The 18,279-nt window shown below is 51.9% G+C and overlaps 1 protein-coding gene across 5 annotated transcripts in view; it reads right to left on the reverse strand.

Moving 5' to 3' along the window:
- Positions 1-18,279, reverse strand: part of Fhad1 (forkhead associated phosphopeptide binding domain 1) — an 84,582-nt gene that overhangs the window by 34,478 nt on the left and 31,825 nt on the right. For 4 of the 5 annotated variants that reach the window (XM_090335768.1, XM_090335771.1, XM_090335766.1 and 1 more), the window contains exons 11-19: positions 17,800-17,907; positions 16,017-16,100; positions 15,007-15,159; positions 13,128-13,323; positions 7,738-7,808; positions 5,813-5,965; positions 4,979-5,083; positions 4,631-4,738; positions 1,647-1,754 (exon numbers count right to left, since the gene is read on the reverse strand). In XM_090335768.1, coding sequence (XP_090191894.1) covers positions 1,647-1,754; positions 4,631-4,738; positions 4,979-5,083; positions 5,813-5,965; positions 7,738-7,808; positions 13,128-13,323; positions 15,007-15,159; positions 16,017-16,100; positions 17,800-17,907 — 1,086 coding nt within the window. The remainder of the gene's footprint in view (positions 1-1,646; positions 1,755-4,630; positions 4,739-4,978; positions 5,084-5,812; positions 5,966-7,737; positions 7,809-13,127; positions 13,324-15,006; positions 15,160-16,016; positions 16,101-17,799; positions 17,908-18,279) is intronic. The other variant, XM_090335769.1, reaches the window with a different exon arrangement.

Raw genomic sequence — 18,279 nt, forward strand, 5'->3', positions numbered from 1 at the left:
CAGGATAGAGTAGGAAAAAGGAGGTGTGGGAAGCAGCAGCAGCGAGTTAGAAATGAACATTGTATCTGGGAAGATCGATTCGAAGCACACAGGCCCCGGGCTCCTTTGCTTCAAGCATCACATCCCCTCCCTGGGGCACAACAGGGCACAGAAAACAGCCTTGTCCCCTTTTTCTGCCCCACTGATAAGCACCCCAGAAATGTATCTCCAGGAAGAAAGCACACAGAACAGATGAGGACAGTCCCCTCCTGGAGTCTAGAGACTGCTAGTAAAATGACAGAAAACAGATACCTACATTGCATGGACCCCACACAGGAAAGCTGACCAGGACGAGCTCTGGGTGGCCACGTGGCAGACACAGGACGGGCATTCCAAGGGCTTAATAAGCCCTGTATCACCCTACGAACCCTGGTGTTAAAACCACCCAGCTGGGCTGGGAGTTTGGCCTAGTGGTAGAGTGCTTGCCTAGCAGGCAATGAAGACCTGGGTTTGATTCCTTGGTACCACATCCTTAGAAAAAGCCAGAAGTGGTGCTGTGGCTCAAGTGGTAGAGCTCTAGCCTCGAGAAACCCCAAGACAGTGCTCAGGCACTGGGTTCAAGCCCTGAGACTGGCAAAAACTAAATAAAGAACTAAAACTAGCCAGCTGTGTCTCTTTGTCCAGCCTTGCTGGCAAAGTGATGTCATGCGCATCTCTGCTTTGATCTCTAAATAAACTTCTGCCCACTCCTTGAGTCCTGGATCAATCGAGGCTCTGCTGTCGGGACAAGAACGTATGGAGGGCAGGTCCCCCATCTCTGGCCCCCTCCTTGCTCCCACACCGAGTTCCTGGTGGGGGATCCTCTCCCTGCAGCTTTTGCTCAGAGGTCATTTCCTCCCTGTTTGCTGGTCCCCTCTCTGATCTGCCCTTTTGCTTTATGGCACCCCTCTGCTGCTGGAGCACTGGCTGTGTGTCATAGTGGTGGTCTCAGTTTGTGGCCAGCAGGTCTCTGGGAAGCTGTCTTGTCACTGTACCCAGAACGGGCCTGGAGGACTACACAGGAAATCTGGATAGATGAATTAAGCCAAATCATACAATGCACTGAGCCTACAGCGTGTTTGTGGAGGCCCTGTGAGGCCGTGGGATGGGTGCTGAGTGTGTGTAGCTCACAGAGGCATTTCTGCAGGACACTGAGGGGTCATGATCCCCAGCTTCTGGTTTTGGGGTGTGACTGGAGGCATTGGGGCCGAGTGGCAGGCTGGGCCTTGGGGTCAGCGGACTCTGGTCCCTTGGCTAGTGGCAAGGGAGGGTCGATGTCTTCCACTCTGGTGGGGCTTGGTGTTTGCAGACCCCTGCTCACACACCCCCCCCCCGACATGATTTCTGTGAGGTTTCACCTCTCCCCCATTCCAGAAGGCTCCATCCCAGCTGTCCTGCACCTGGGGCTGTCCACACCTTGGTGGGGTGACATTTACCCCTTGGGGGGGGTAAATGTTCTATCCTCATTTTCCCAGTGAGTGGCAGGGGTCCTGGGTCTCCCTGGGGAAGACAGTTAACATGTGGCCAGGTCCCAGGGGGCCACTGCGGAACCCTCCACCCACATGGCTGCCATGGTGTCAGGCAGCCAGGCTCAGGAGTTCCTTCTGGAAGGTCCTGGCTGCTCCTACCTCCTTTTGCTGGGTCAGGTGGTTCTCCAGGTCTTGTACTTTCCTCCTCTCAGCCTCCAGTGCTTCCCTGGCCTTCCTTTTCTCCTGGGCCACACTGTTCTCCAGGGCCTGGGAGTCAGAGCAGAGGTTTTAGAAGCTGCTCTTGGGGCTGAGCTGCTAGCATGGATGGGTTAATAATGCTGATGGCTGAAACGGGGGTGTCATCCATGAGGAGACGGAGGACAGGAAGGGGGAGGGCAGGGGGCCAGGCTGTGTGTTAGTGCTAAGGACCATGCCAGGCCCACTTCTTGGCAGGTGCAGCTGGGACAAGCCACCTAGGTGACAGACTTGGCATGGTGAATCAAGCTACAACACTACCTCACAACCTGAATTATGACAGAAGGACTGACCATTTTCCTAACAATGACCTAGTTCTGCCATCCTTAAAGATCCACTGGAGAGATGGGCATACTGGTTCACACCTGTAATACCAGTCCTCAGGAGGCTGAGCTTTGAGGGTCATGGTTCAAAGCCAGACCGAATGGGTACACACACACACACACACACACACACACACACACACGGCCAGAAGTAGAGCTGTAACTCAAGATTCAAGTGCCAGCCTTGAGCAAAAAACTTAGGGACAATACACAGGCCCTGAGTTTAAGTCCCAGAATGGGTAAACACACACACACACACACACACACACACACACACACACACACACACACACAAAATCCACTGGAGAAAATGGGAGAAGAGCTTCCCAAGGGAAGCTGCATACATTCCCTTGGGACAAAAGACAGGCAGTTTCTGACATTCATAGACTTGGTGACCTAGTCACTATCCTCTGCCTGTGGCTTTGGCCTTTCTCGGAGGTTTCCTGTGACCTTAATCCAAGGACCTACCAGGCCCAGGCTCTGGACCTCTGGGTGCTATTTGACTTCAGTGACCTCCCAGGAGATCTCCTGTCCCCTTCCTGTCTCCTTCCCACGCCACTCCTCCTTTTCCTCTTCCCTTTCTTCTTCCTTCTCCTTTTCCCTCCCTTTTCTACCTTTCCTCCTCCTCTTCCTCTCCATGGCCTCCCCTGCCCCTGGCCTTCCTGTAGACACTGTTTCAACTGTTTACAGAGGGCTATATGTCAACACTCACCCTCACCCCTAAGCTGTGTCCAGGGTAACCTGCCCCTTCAGGTGGGAGGGAGAAGAGAGCCTTACTCTTAAGGAGGAGTAGAGGAAGAGTCCCTAGTGACAGTAACCAGAGCCACCACTGGTCCTGGGCCTTGAATTTAGGGGTCTCTGGCTTTCACTCAGCTTTTCCTTTTTCATGGCCGGCACGCTAGCACTTGAGCCACAGCTCTACTCTGGTGTTTTGGTGGTTGACTGGAGATAAGAATATCAGGAATAGGGCCCGGAGTTTGGCTTAGTGGTGGAGTGCCTAGCATACACAAAGACCCGGGTTCGCTTCCTCGGTACCACATATAGAAAAAGCCAGAAATGGTGCTGAGGCTCAAGTGGTAGAGCTCTAGCCTTGAGAAAGTCCAAGGACAGTGCTCAGGCCCTGAGTTCAAGGCCCCCCCCCCCCCAAAAAAAAATCAAGAATATCAGGAATCTCAGGAACCCAGGGCTTCAGGGCTGCTCGAAGCACCAGCAGGGGGTCCAGGTGTCTGGAGTTAGCTGGAATGCTTTGTTGTCCATTATCTCAGAGATCCCTTCTAAGATAAGGGTTGTTAGCAGATCTGCATCTGGCCAGGAAGTAGCCCAGCCTGGACTCAAACCCACCATCTCATCTCACCCACCTGCACAGCCTTCTCCCCTCTCTGCAGCCTCAAGACGGAGGGCTCTCACACAGAAAGGCTCTAAGGGTGACCACAGAGGCCAAAGAGATGCCAGAAACAAAGTGGGCTGCGTGTGGTGGGCAGGGAAGAGAGGACTGTAGCTAACAGCCACTAGTTGGCTGGGCTCTGGTCCATTTTTGCCAAGTAGAAAGGAGGGCCAGATTTCCTGACTTTCCAAAACGGGATGGCAATCTGGATTTTGAAGTACATATTTATAAATTGAAAAGAAAACATTCTGGGTCAAGCATCACATGGTCGCAGTCCTTTGAAGGAGCGAGTGACTGCTCCTCTGGGGAGAGGATCTCACTGGGCCCTGGCCTGTGAAGCAAGCCAGAGGGAGCAGAGCAGAGTACAGCCTAAGCCAGAGCGCTTCCAGGCTCGGACCCCTTCGCCAGGGTGTGTCCTGGGAGCCCAGGATAGGTGAGGTACAAATACCCTCCTGGGGATGGGAGAGTTTGATGGAACTCAACTTCAATCCCCCACCCCACACCTCCCAGACATGCACCAGGAGTGACCACCTTGGTGATGAGGCTGGGCAAGTTTGAGATGTCACTGGAGGAAAATACAGCCCAGGAGTCCCATGGCCCTGTCGCGCCCTCTGCCAGGCTTTTTTTTTTTTTTTTTCTGTGCTGTTACTGAGACTTGAACTCAGGACCTCATGCTCTCTCTCACCTGGCTCCCCCCTGTTCCTCAATCAAAGCTGTGCTCCACCACTTGAGCCACAGCTCCACTTCCTGCTTTTTGGTGGTTATTTGGGAATAAGAGTCTTGCAGATTTGTCTTCCTGGAGACTGGCTTTGCACAGTGAGCCTCAGATCCCAGCCTCTTGAGTAGCTGGGATTACAGGTGTGAGCACCGGTGCCCGGCTTAGCATGCTGTGTGTGGGACCCTAACTGCATGCAGGAAGCTGCCATGTCACCTTTCCTGACTCCTCTCCAAGCCCTCTCTCCAACTGGATCACAACGTTTGCCCTACTGGGCGTCAAGTCCACGACTCCCTCCCCTCCTGAGTCCCCAGGGCTCCCCAGAGCCACCAAACCCAGCCCAGGACAAAGGGCACCAGGATGGGGCAGGGGAAGACACCTTCCTGCCCCTCCTCAGGGGTTAGGGGAGCTCACTTCTATGGGGCTCCCTACTCTGCCCCCCCCCAGCCCCCAGGCCTGCTCCTACCTCCTTCTGGCTGGCCAGGCGACTCTCCAGCTCCCAGACTTTGCCCTGAGCCGCCTCCAGCGCCTCCTTCATTCTGCTTCTCTCTTGAGCAATGCTGTTCTCCAGAGCCTGTGGGACAACGGCCGTTGCTGGACACACCAGGTTGCCATGGTGGGCAGGGAGCGTGGACTTTGCCAGCCCCATGTGGTCTGCTCTTCCTCCTCAGCCCGCCCCAGAGAGAGCTGGGGCAGCAATGAAGCCTTGATGGGCTCTCAGGTGGGCAGGTCTGGGGGAGACCCTTGGTGGATTCCCTTCAGTTCTGGGTCCTGGACTGGGGTTCAGGCTGACCCCCCTTTCCAGGCTGTATACCTTCTGCTCGGCCAGGCGGCTCTCCAGCTCACGGACTCTCAGCTGCTCCTTCTGCAAGACCTCCTTCCCTCTGCTTTTCTCTTGAGAAATACTGTTCTCCAGGGCCTAGGCATCAAAGATGCCTGTCAGTCTGCCCTGGCAGCCATGGCAGGACCCTGGTCTTTGCCTGCTCATGCCCAGGGGTCTGAAGCAAGTGGAAGGCTTCACTGATCCTTCCTGGCTATGGAGCTCAATAAACCAGACTTCATGGATGGAGCCTCAGTGTCCCTAACTGTACCACGGGGACAGTACTGGTTCTCCTACACTGGGTCAAGATGGATGTGGGGCTCTTCTCACAATGACCATCCCCTTGCCCACTCTTAGCAGATCGGGACTCAGCTCTAATGCCCAACTAGTGAAAAACTGCACGAACCCACTCAGTTCTCAAGCCGGAGTTCTATAGCAGGCTTAGCAAACTGTCCTGGGGCTTGAACTCAGGGCCGGGACACCCTTAGCTTTTTTGCTCAAGGTTGGTGCCCTACCACTTGAGCCACATCTCCATCTTGGCTTTTTGGTGGTTCACTGGAGATAAATGTCTCATAGACACTTGGAACTGTGATCCTCGGAGCTCAGTTCCCTGTGTAACTAGGATCACAGGTGGAAGTGACGGCCTGGCTTTTGCTGTGAGTTTTTACATTTAAGATTCATATGCAACCCTCCCAAATTACTCACTCTCTTGAACTGCTGAGTCCCACTACCCCCAGTGCACCCCCACTATTCTCAGCACCCCCACGACCCCCAGGAAGGTCCTGGACCAGTGTCCCATAGTGCAGGAGGTGACCGAGACTGCCTTACTGCCTTCTCCTCCTGCAGCCACCGGATCCTGGCTTTCAGCTTCTCCTCCTGCTCCAGCTTCTCCTTGTTCAGCTTCTCCTTCTCCACCAGATGCTCCCGCAGCCTTTCCTGTAGCAAAGACTGCTGAGCTTCCTGAGAATTGTTGACCCTGACCTGAAGGAGAAAAGGAGGTGAGTCTGCCGAGGGACAGGACAAAGGAGCTGTTTCCTTGTTTTTTCCCTTCTAGAGGGCCAAGGTTTATGCTGAAGACTCTAAATTATATGAAAGTGTACAGTAGGGTTAAGGAGAGAAGGGTAGACAAATGAGGAGGAGAAGGAGAAGAATGCAGTCAAGAATGCAATGTATAGCCTGCAAAACTGAGAAAAGTAAGGGAAGGGGTGGGTTGGGATGGATGAGACTATGGAAAGCGGAGGTGCATTATACTCATACACACTTTGTTACAGGGCACCCCCTTTGTACAACTACTTCACGATAGTGGTGTAAAAGAAGAAAGAACACTACAAACCCTACTTAGCCTAGTCAAGAGTAAGGGGGTCACAGGATACGAAAAGCCAGGCATGGGTACTAATGCCTGTAATTTTAGCTATTCAGGGGACTGAGATCTGAGGATGGAAGTTCTCAACCCATCCCGGGCAGGAAAGTCTGTGAGATTCTTATTATCTAAAAAAAAAAAAAAGACCAAAAAGCCAGAAGTGACGCTATGGCTCCAGTGGTAGAGCATGAACCTTGAAGGCTGAGACAGGGCCTTGAATAAGCGTGATGGGGTCCATAGACAGCTCAAGTATTTACCCGCTGACTCTGGGCAGACAAAGTTTGCTGATTCCCAGACTCAGGCTGCTGTGGCTGAATGGAATGGCAGCCCGGATTCTTCAGCCTCCCTGTCTGGCTTTGCCTATGTAAACTCACCCCCTGATCTTGAACTCAGTCACGTGACTTGCTTAGCCAATGGGATGTTAACAGAGGATTGAAAAGCACTAACGGATTGGTGGATTTGGTTGATTGGTCTGGGAACACACCCAGGCTGGCATGCTGGAGAATGGAGGCCTTGTGGAGTGGCTCAAGATGCTTCCACTGAGATCAGCCAGGCTCAGCGAGGCCTGACCCTGGGTGTGCACCCAGGAGGCAGTCATTGTGGAGTGCCACTGAGGTCATGTGGTTGTCCACTAAAGAGTTATCGTGACACTAGCTTTTCTTCTTCTCTAGACCCAGCTCTTCCTTCCAATCACTCTGCCGCCCTCACCATGCAGCTAATTCTTCTACTGCACTTAAAAAATCTGATGGGGGGCCAGGAGTTTGGCCTAGTGGTAGAGTGCTTGCCTAGCATACACGAAGACCCGGGTTCAATTCCTTGGTACCACATGTATAGAAAAAAGCCAGAAGTGGTGCTGAGGCAAAAGTGGTAGAGCTCTAGCCTTGAGAAAGTTCAAAGACAGTGCTCAGACCCTAAGCTCAAACCCAGGACTGGAAAAAAAAAAATCTGATGGTATTCAATCTCTGTGTATACCAGGCTTGAACTCAGGGCCTTGAACTCTCAACTTGGCTTTTTCAGAACTCAAGGCTAGAACTCTCCTTTCCACTTTATGGTGGTTACTTGGTGATAAGGGTCTCAGGTTTGTCGATCTGGGCTGGTTCTGAACCACAGCCTTCAGATCTCAGCCTCCTGAGTCGCTAGGTGTCAGCCACCAATGCCTGCTCCGCTTTGGCATCTTGGCAGATGCAGCTAGATTGGAGCAATGCCCTGTGGGGCCTTGGCCTCCCTGTCTGAATCCCTTTGTGTGTAGATGGGGAAGTTGAGTCACCTGTTGGGAGATGCGTTCTGCCTCGGCTGCTGAGCACACACAGATTTCAAACACACAGTGGCACACAAGGGCCAAAGGGAAAGTAAACGTGAACTTGGAAGAAAAAAAAGAACGTCAAAGTGTTACCTGAAGTTCCTGGGTCTGGGCTTTAATTTTTTTACAATGCTCCAGAAGATAAACCAGATACAAGGAGAACCCTTAAAAAGAGAAACGTGGGAAGATGGTAAGAACACATCATGTTTCCGTCCTTTTTTCCTTACATACCTGGCCCTGCTGTCTCAGCCTCCTGAGTGCTGGGATTATAGGTGTGAGCCACCACTCTCAGCTTTGTGTAATGGCTTAACAGAGCCTGCTAACAGGCGGATGCAGGCCACATGGGCCTCCCAGCAAGAGAGCATGAACTGCTTATACAACTGTGCGTTTGCTTTGTTTCATATTTTTTGGCAGGCCCGGGGTCTGGACTCAGGGCCTCACACTTGTTAGGCAAGCCCTCTATTGGGAGCTATGCCCCCAGCTGTGTCGTGTGCTGGCTGCTTTTGAGCTGTGGTACTGTTTCTTCACCAGTGACGTGCGTGGGCTGAGATCTGCCTTCCACTGTGGCTGTGATGACAGGCGCCCTCTGCTGTTAGGTGAGAAGAAGGATTTCATGGATATTCCTGCCTGGCTTCAGATCTCAGTTCTCTTGATGAGGGGTGCGAACCACAGGCGCCTGTCTTCAACTTTTTAAATAGGTCGATAAGCTTTGGCAGGGTCAAATCAAAGTCTTTTGTGAGGTGAGAAATGAAAAGCTATTAAGAGAACACGGACCTCACTAAGGCAGAATTGGGTAGGCAGAATTGTGGATTAGGAGAGGAAGAATGGTGGCCCTCCCCAGAGCCAGTGCCTAAACACTGGAGTTTTTTGTTTTTTGTTTTTGGCCAGTCCTGGAGCTTGAACTCGGGGCGCTGTCCCTGAGCTATTCAGCTTAGGGCTAGCACTCTACCACTTGAGCCACAACGCCACTTCCAGTTTTCTGGTGGGTAATTGGAGAGAAGAGTCTCATGGACTTTTGTGCCCGGGCTGGCTTTGAATCACAATCCTCAGATCTCAGCCTTCTGGGTCGCTAGGATTACAGGCCACCAGTATCTGGCTTGCTTCTGCTTCTTGAGCGCTGGAATTGTAGGTGTAATTCCATACATTATGATCTTTTAAGTATAGAATCGGAGAGTCTATTGGGCCTCTCCCTCCCTTCCTCCACCAGCCTGGCTTTGAACCTCACTCCTCAGATCTTAGCCTCCTGGGTAGTTGGGAGGCATAGGTGTGAGTCACCAGTGCCTGGCCAGTTTCTCTCTCCTGTATGGCCAGACAAAGCTCCATTGTTTTGTGAAGACATGCCCTCTCTTCTCTGTCCATTCATCAGCGGATGGGTGCCTGGGTGGATTCCACAGCCTGGTTCTGTCATGAACAGCATGGGCATAAGCAAGTCTCTTGTGACATGTTGATGATATTTATTTGCATAGGTTCTCAGCGGCCACGGCTGCAGGGTATGGAGCTTCTAGCTGTGATTCCTTGAGGAGTCTCCACGCTGAATTCCACAGTGGCAGCACATCCCCACCAGTGGTGCCTGAGGGCCCCTTTGCCTCCCTCCTCCCCCACCAACACTTCTTGAGGGTGGTCGTTCTGACAGAGGTGGGAAGGAATCGCAGTCTTGTTGGATTCCCCTTTCCCCCATGGTGAAGGACGCAGGACAGTTCTTTACGTACTCACGGGCCGTGTGTTCTTTTAAGAACTGTCTGTTGCCTAGGAGTGTGGCTTAGTGGTAGAGTGCTTTCCTAGCATGCATGAAGCCCTGGGTTTGATTCCTCAGTACCACATATACAGAAAACGCTGGAAGTGATGCTGTGGCTCAAGTGGTAGAGAGCTGGTCTTGAGCAAAAAGTATCCAAGGTCAGTGCCCAGGCACCAAGTTCAAGCCCCAGGATTGGCAAACAAACAAACAAACAAGGTCCTTTGACCATTTATCAACTGGATTGTTTGATTGCTCTTTTGATGTTTAATTTTCCTATAGACACACACACACACACACACACACACACACATATATATCATATATTTACATATATATCATATATATTCTGGCTATTAGTCCCTCATCTTAGGAAAATCAGGTAACAATTTTCTATTGTTTCCTTGGCTGCAGAAGACATTTAATTTGATGCAGCCCTGTTTTGCTTTCAACACTGAAACTCAGAAACGTGACACGGGACCAATGAGGATTGGTTTGGAGGTCTGAAATTTCCCCACCAAACTCGGCAGGAAACTTCATCAGCTTGTGGTGTCTCTGGCAGGGGGGAGACTGGGCTGGATGAGGTTATGAAGTTACAGACATGAGGGCCCCCTGATGGCAGTATAGGAGGAAGAGAACCCTGTGTCACCCCGCCAGTCTCCTGAGGGACCACCCTCCCCTGAGACAGGGGGTTGGGTCAGGCCACCTGCCAGGCCAGTGCCTAGGCTGGGATTCCAGAGCTGCAAGCTAAAGGTTTTCTTTATACAACCCTGGTCTCCACTGCCCTGTCACGGACACGAGGGGATGGCTGTCAGTGCTCAGGAGAGCCAGCTTAATGCCAGGAGCAGAACCCTGGCTCTGGCCTTTCCCGACACAGGCAGGGTCAGTGCTGTGGGCAGCGGGCACAGGCCAGCACCCACTGTGTCCTCAGATCACACGGGGACCCGAGCTCTTGACTCCAGAGCCCACTTCCTTCAGGTAAAGGTAGCAGATGCACCTGCCACGCTACATGACAGAGCTAAGTGCCCAGGCCTGACATATAGCCAACTCCCTAAGGACACAACACTTACCACAGAGCTAAGTACCCAGGAACAAGGCAACTAGCATAGAGCTGAATCCTCAGGAACGAAGCATCTGACACAGAGCTGAGTACTCAGGACTAAAGTACCTAATTCAGAGCTAAGTACTCAGAATAAAGCACCCAGCACAGAGCTAAGTACCCAGGAATAATGCGCTAAGCACAGAGCCAAGCACTCAGTCCATGCTTCAGTTTATATCTGCTGTGGTAATAGCAGCAGCGCCTGGGAGCTGGTGGGGCTCAGGACCCCTCCTCCCTCCGCCCTGGCTCTCACCCGTCTCTCTTCTTTCAGTAAAGAAGTCTGGGTATTTACTGGGCATTTACTCAGCTGCTTTCCCCCCGGGGTAATTTTGAAGAGTTTTGTTCCACCTACTGGAGTGCTCTGGAAATGCCCTGGCTGGTGTGGACATTGCCTCTGGTCTCTCTGCTAAAGCAGCATCACATTCTCACAGCACCCTAGAGGACTACTTCACAAGGGGTGGCCGCAAGCTCCAAAATGTTGGGTTTCCTCAAATGTAAAAATGCTTTCTTCTTCAGTGGTATCATACACATCTGTAACCACCACTATCTATCCAGCCACCATCTACCTGTCCATCCACCATCCACCCACTAATCCATCCACCCATCCCTCTGCCCATCTACCCACCCAATCATCTATGCATCCTTACATCCTGTCTACTGCCCATCTATCATCCATCCATTCACCTATTCATCCTTCTGCCCATCCACCATCCATCTGTCCACCCATCTACCCATTTACCTATCTGTCCATCCGTCCATCCATCCACCCACCTGCCCATTCAGACACCCATCCATCTAGACACCAACCACCCACTCATTCATCCGTCCGTCCCATAAACATCGGAGAAGCACTTGAATGCTTTCCTGACACTGGACACGCTGCTATCATCTGTTTCCAGACGAAGCATCCAGGGGGTAGAGGCGGCCTGGGCCCCTCAGCTTGCACGTCTCCCAGGAACCACACGCTCATCTTCCGTCACACTCGGGCCTGACTCTGGGCTTCAGTGAAGGTATCACATCTGGCAACTTAGAAACTGTAAGCCACTTTCCCACTGCAGCTTTTCTTGTCACCATAACCTGCCCCACTGGAGAGGAGCAGAACCTTCTCTGACTCCATCCCCACTGCAGCTACCATCACCCTAATGCCAGCCTCCTGCCTGGGCTCTGTGTGCTTGGGGCTGACCACTTTCCAGTAGGCTTTCCACATGTGGCACGATGTATACCTCCCCATCAGGTCCTTCCCTGAGACCTTTCCCGGCATTCTTGCTGCTAGTGGGATAGAGCAGTGTCCCCGCCCCAACCAGGTCCAGGCAGTCCTGACAGGCACAGTTCCTGCTGACCTCACCAGCCTGCCGCACCCTTTTTTTTTGTATTAGTCTTGAGACTTGAACTCAGGGCCTGAGCACCGTCCCTTAAGCTGCTTTGCTCAAGGTTAATGCTCTACCACTTCAGCCACAGTTCTACTTCTGGCTTTTTGGTGGTTAACTGGAGATAAGAGTCTCATGGACTTTTCTGCCTGGGCTGGCAGATCTCAGCCTCAGTAGCTAGGATTATAGTCATGGGCCACTAGCACCCCGCTATCAATACATTTTAAATCTCCCTACTATCCTAAGAGCTGGTCACTCCTTACAGGCTCCACTTAGGGAGGAAACTGAGGTAGAGAGAGGGTAAACAACACAGCTCTTTCCACAGAAAAATGCCACACTACCCAATGTCACAGTCGTTATCGCTGAGGAGCTAGCCCTAATTTCAATGTACTTTTCTTGTTATCTTTCATTTTCTCTTTTGTTGTTGTTGTTGTTGTTGTTGTTGTTGTTGTTGTTTGTCATGGGGCTTGAACTCTGGGCCTGGGCGCTGTCCCTGAGCTCTTCAGCTCAAGGCTCCCCCTCTACCACTTGAGCCACAGTGCCACTTCTGGTTTTCTGGTGGTTAATTGGAGATAAGAGTCTCACAGACTTTAGTGCCTGGGCTGGCTTTGAACCATGATCCTCAGATCTCAGCCTCCTGAGTAGCTAAAGGCCACTGTACCCAGCCTCTTTCATTTTCTTTATAATCATGGCCCACATTTTTTTAGTACTGGGGACCGAACCTCAGATCCTCATGCTTTCTAAATTCTACCACTTGCGTCATACTTCTATTCTCTTGCTTTCTTTACTTGTTTATTTCTTAGATCAGGTCTTGTACTAACATCAAGGTCTTAGATTTTGATCCTCCTAATTCCACTTCCTGAGTAGCTGGGATTTTAGGAGTGCCCTGTCACAGCTGGGCTGTGTATTTTTATTTTTATTTTTTGTTTTTTGTTTTTTTTTTGCCAGTCCTGGGCTTGAGCTCAGGGCCTGAACCCTGTCCTTGGACTTTCTCAAGGCCAGAGCTCTACCACTTAGCTTTACCACTTCTGGCCTTTTTCTATGTATGTGGTACCAAGGAATCGAACTTGGGTCTTTGTGCATGCTAGGCAAGCACTTTTACCACTAGGCCAAACTCCAGGCCGTATTTTTTTTTAAAGGAAAATCACTTCCCAACCCACGTGAGTCTGGACTGAAGAAGGGAACCCACAGCCACACCAAGCCTTCTACACCCGTGTGCCATCAGGGGAAGACTCATGGTGCCATCTTAGGAGTCACATGACCATGAGAGAACAAGCCCAGTCACCTTTGTCAGAGTCAGAGAGCTGGATGCCCAAGTCTTCTAGGAGCTTCTCCACTTCCTCCACCCAGGACATGGAGAGGCTCACCATGTCCAGGCTGGCTTTATGGAGCCCGGACACGGGCGACCTCAAGTCCAGGCGCCGCAGGAGGTCCAGCTCCCGTCTCAGGTCACTGCTACGGCAACACCTTTTCATGCAAGCCTGGAAACAAGACAGCAGTGTGAGGGGTCCACACCCCATGGCAGAAATGGTACCTACGGCTGCTGGCAGGGGCCCGAGCTCCAGGCCTGCCCGGGCACGTATGCAGAGAGAACTCCCTCTTTGGCCTGCACAATCCCCAAATCAGATCCCCAGTGACAATTCGCTGACATGAGAACCAAATCTGGCTATTTCTAGCTATCACAATTTGCACAGAGATCAAGGCACAGGGGCCACCAAGCGTGATTTCCTCATGCTTTGGAAGAGGGCTGACAAGTCAAGCCGGCGCTTGCACCAACTCCCAAACAGTCGCTGCTGATCTCGTGGGAAAGCAGAAGCTACTGCCTACTCTGACAGCTTGGAGCAGGCAGAGGGGCTGGGGACCCCCCCCCGAATGCTTCCAGGGCATCTGTTCCTCCTTATTCAAGGGGCAAAGGAGGAAACAGTGGTTGTGGCTGGGCCAAAAAAAGAAATGCAGATGGCAAGCAGGAAGAGTCCTTCAGCTTTTCTGGAAAGCACATGACAGGTGTATTTTTAAATGTGGGAGTTCCCAAAGTCAGTAGCCCTCCCTTGAAGAGGCCAAATCTCAGGGCCCTCAGTTCCCTTACAGGAAGTGACGTTGTCTTTGCATCTGTCATTCTGTCAATCATTATTCTTTGCATATGGGCTCTTTCTGTAAGTCTGGGGGTGTGGCTCAAATGGTAGAGCACCTGCCTGGCAAGTTCAATCCCCAGTACTTCCAACATCCCTAAAACACCACCTTGTATACATCAAGCCATCTTGAGATGATTTATAATATCTAGCACAATGCAAACGACATGTTAAGAGTTGTTACACAGCATTGTGTAGGGAATAATAATCGAAAGAGTCTAGGGATGGTAGTATAGCTCAGTGGTAGAGGCTAGCCTATTATATGAAAGACCCTGGGTTCTATCCCTAGCGCTACATAAATGAATGAATGAACAGAAAAATAAAAAAGAAGTTGGTATATGTTGGTAGTTGTTCATTAAGGAGGAATTATTGTTTTGTGTGTGTGTGTGTGTGTGTGTGTGTGTGTGTGTGTGTGTGTGTTTTGCCAGTCATGGGGCTTGAACTCAGGGCCTGAGCACTGTCCTTGGACTTTTTCTCAAGGCCAGAGTTCCCCCACTTGAGCCATAGCACTGCTTTTAGCTTTTTTGTATGTATGTGGTACCAAGGAATTGAACCCAAGCCTTCAATGCATGCTAGGCAAGCACTCTACCACTAGGCTAAACTCCCGGCCCTGTTTTGTGTTTTTTTGTTTGTATATTCTAGTACTGGGACTTGAACTCAGGGCTTGGTTTTCTCTCTTGGTTTGTGTGCTTAGGGGCTGATACTCTACTACTTGAGCCATACCTCCAGTCTTGATTTTTGTTGGTCAATTGGAGATGACAGACTGTTACCATCCTTCTGAGTAGCTAGGATTATAGGTATGAACCACAGACACCTGGTTTGGGTATATTCATTTTTTCTTAATATTTTTGGTGCACAGTTGGATGTGAATGCTCTGGCATCTTTCTTTGGTGGCTTTAATGTCACCTGGAAGCATTCTGAGGTCTCTTTGCTCTCCAACAAAATAAAAAGCAGAAATGTGTGTGCCCGGCCCACTATCTGGATGTGGGGACCACCTCCCTCGTCACGGGCACAGACTTGAGCAGAAGGGGCCACCTGGCAGCTCTCCAGCAGCACCCTCAGCTTCTCAATGCCCTCCATGGCCTCTTCCTGCTTGGAGCTGCTCAGCAGTGACTCCTTTTGCATGCTCCACTTTCTCTGATGGAAGTTGAAGCTGTCTTCCGAGATCTGCATGATCTTCTCCATCAGCTGGGAAGAAGAAAGGAGGAGAGGTGCTCACTGCACAGTGCTCTGGGACACAGGACTGGAGGGCTCACATGCATGGTCCCAGCTCAGCACAGGGTGAGGAAAGTCCTAGCATAAAAGAGAAGCTCCTTTCTGTCACCACAACACAATGCGGTCCAGGATTAGAGGTTATTCCTAGGTGCCAAAGGCCTCTGTTGTTGCTCTGCATTTGTTCCAGATCTTTCTGTATTCATAGTGGGGGACTTATGACAGACAGCACCCAGCACTCTGGGTACCTAAGCAGGTCAGGTTCTCCTGTCCCAAGCAAGCGTGTGTGTGTGCGCGTGCGGTGTATTTTGTTCTCTCTCCCTCGCCCTCCTGTCCCCCTCTGTTTTGTGCTGGTACTGGTGCTTTGCCACTACAGCCACAGCTCCACTTCTGGAGTTTTGCTGGTTAACTGGAGATAGGAGTCTCATGGGCTTTCGAATCCTGATCCTCAGCCCTTAGCCTCCTGAGCAGCTAGGATTACAGGGGGAGCCCCCAGCGCCTGACATGTTTCCCTTCTTCCATGGAAAGAACCCACAGATTAAGATGCCGCCATCCCTTAGCTCACAAGGCCAACGGAGCTTCAGTGTGCACGCGCACCGCGACCAACAGGGGAGCCTGATGGCCAGAACGGATTTCCACAAGCATGCTTTGTGCCAGATGAAACTGGCTTTTCCCATCAAAAGCCAGGAAATCCCATCAAATCAAAACAAATCTTGATGGTGTGGCAACAGTGCGAGAAAAGACGAGCAAGCAACACAAACAGAAGCATATGCTCCCCGGGTCTGCCTTGCAGATGCCCGGGAAGGAGCTGGAGGCTGGGCAGGCTCACTAACCTGCTGGTCGGTGATGGGCTTGTCCTGAAACGGCTTTGTGCGCCCGAAGATGGCTTTGATGACCTGGCTCCGAAAGTGCTCCAGCTGTGACACAGAAGGGGGAGCGGCAGGTTAGTGGGCGCCTCAAGGATGAAGGGGTGGCATGTCTACCCTAGGGTGAGGAGAGCCCCTTGAAAGGGTCTGCACATGTGAATGGCCACCCAGTGCTATGGAAAGTGCCTGGCCATGGAAGGAAAGAAAGCAGTCACCTTTAAGTTTGCCCCAGGCAGGCCTGCTGGACCAGGCAGGCAGGCGGTCCTCCAGGCTTTCAGTGGCATCACTACTGTCAGTTTTCCGATGGGAAGTCTGGGCCCTGAGTGCTACTTTCTAACTGCTAAGTCAGCACTGGATTATGTGATTGTGAAATGCATATGGCGGCTGTCATCAGCCAGGAGAGAAATGTGTCTCCGGGCTCACCCGAGGTGCTCCCTCTCCCTCCCTGGGGCCTGGCCTGCAGTTGGCACACAGGAAGGCATGCCAAGGCCAGGGGTCTCAGCTTCAGTTCCAGCAGCAGTGTTCTGGGCCCATGTATGTGGATGGGACCTGGGCATGGGGGGGAGACAGGGAGGGGTCACACAATCACAATCATGGGGTGTGGGGCTGGGCTCTTATCAGAAGGCACTGGAAAAGAAGGCCCTTCTCCTGCCAGGGTTTGCCCACATAGCTGCCTCTGGCCCAGATCTGTGATCTATTGGGAAAATGTGTTCATTAAAGGCTCCTAAAGGGCTACTGTGTCCATATGAAAGCCAAGGGGTCCCAGAGCACAGGAGTCCACAACACATAGGGAAACGGATGTGGCCGTGGCGATGGGCCCGCAGCTGCCTCTGAGGTCAGTGCACCAGCAGGCCTGGAGACACGAGGCCCCCATGCTGTGTGTGTCGGCCGGGGGGGTGGGGTACAGAAAACAGCAAATGAGGACAGGATGATGTGGAAAGGTCCTTGAAAGACTTTGCTTCTTCCTCTTTTTTTTTTCTTTCACTTTTTTATTTTTTTGGCTAGTCCTGGGGCTTGAACTCAGGGCCTGGGCACTGTCCTTGAGTTTTCTTAAGGCTAGCGCTATACCACTTGAGTCACAGCACTACTTCTGGCTTCTTCTGTGTATATATGCGGTACTGAGCAATTGAACCCTGTGTTTTGTGTACCACTAGGTCATGCTCCAAAACCCTCTTTTTTTAAAAAAAAAAAATTGGGATTTGAACTCAGGGCCTTTGCACTTACATAGCAGGTACTCTACCACTTGAGCTATGCCTTGAGCCCTCAACTGTGGTTCCAAGGACTCTTTTGAAAATCTGATAAGTGGCATGATGAACTCTTCCTTCAGAAACAAAAGTGCTCGTGTGCGCACACACACACGCACGCACACACGCATGCACACACACACGCACGCACACACGCATGCGCACACACACTCACACCTACACCCACACACACGTGTTCTGCACCCTCGAGGGCTGGCCAGGACAGGCCCCTGCCAGGATCCACCCTGGTCGGTGCTTTGAGGAGTGATGCTGTCTGCTCTCATCTTCCATCTGCTTCCTCAATCCCCTCTGAACCTTTGGTAAAGCTCTGCTGCCTGTCCTGCCTGTCCTGCCATCCTGGCTGGGTCTCATCTGGAAGCCCAGGGGCAGAGCAGGGCTTCCTGGCAGAGGGAAAGATGGACCGGATTAAGCAGGCCCCTCTTCCTCTCTGGCCCCACAGGCCTCCTGGCGGCAGGAAACCCCTGGGGAACATGGGACAGGCCTACCTGACCTACTGCCTTTTCCAAATTGGTTTTAATGAGGCCCTCTTGGTTCCTCATTTCTTGCAGTTGAAGCAATTTCTTTCTGGAATCTTCCTGAAGTTTCTCTTCCACCTGCAATGATCATGAGTGTGTTCACTTGCTGCCATGGCAATCTGAACGCACTGTGGGGACAGTTCTGGAGGGGGGATAATGGCTGCATGGGGTCTCCAGGGGTGCAAGCCGTGCAGCTCATGGGGCAGGGTTCACACAGGGTGGCGGTAGCTCGTGAGATGCCACTGTGCCTGGGGCAGAGGGCCAGGCCCTGGGGCCAGTACTGGCTAGGGTGGGCACCTCTGCACTCTGGTGCCAGCACAGCCCCTCACAGGCAGGAAAAGCCACTGGATGGGGCCTCGCCTGATAGGATGCCAACAGGACACAACGCTGGCAGACTGCCACGGGGTGAAGAACGTTTGAGACGTGGTGGCACCTCATAAGGGTGCTGGA

The sequence above is a fragment of the Megascapheus bottae genome, chromosome 6 (assembly GCF_031878675.1).
Source record: "Megascapheus bottae isolate mThoBot1 chromosome 6, mThoBot2.hap1, whole genome shotgun sequence".
NCBI lineage: Eukaryota > Metazoa > Chordata > Mammalia > Rodentia > Geomyidae > Megascapheus > Megascapheus bottae.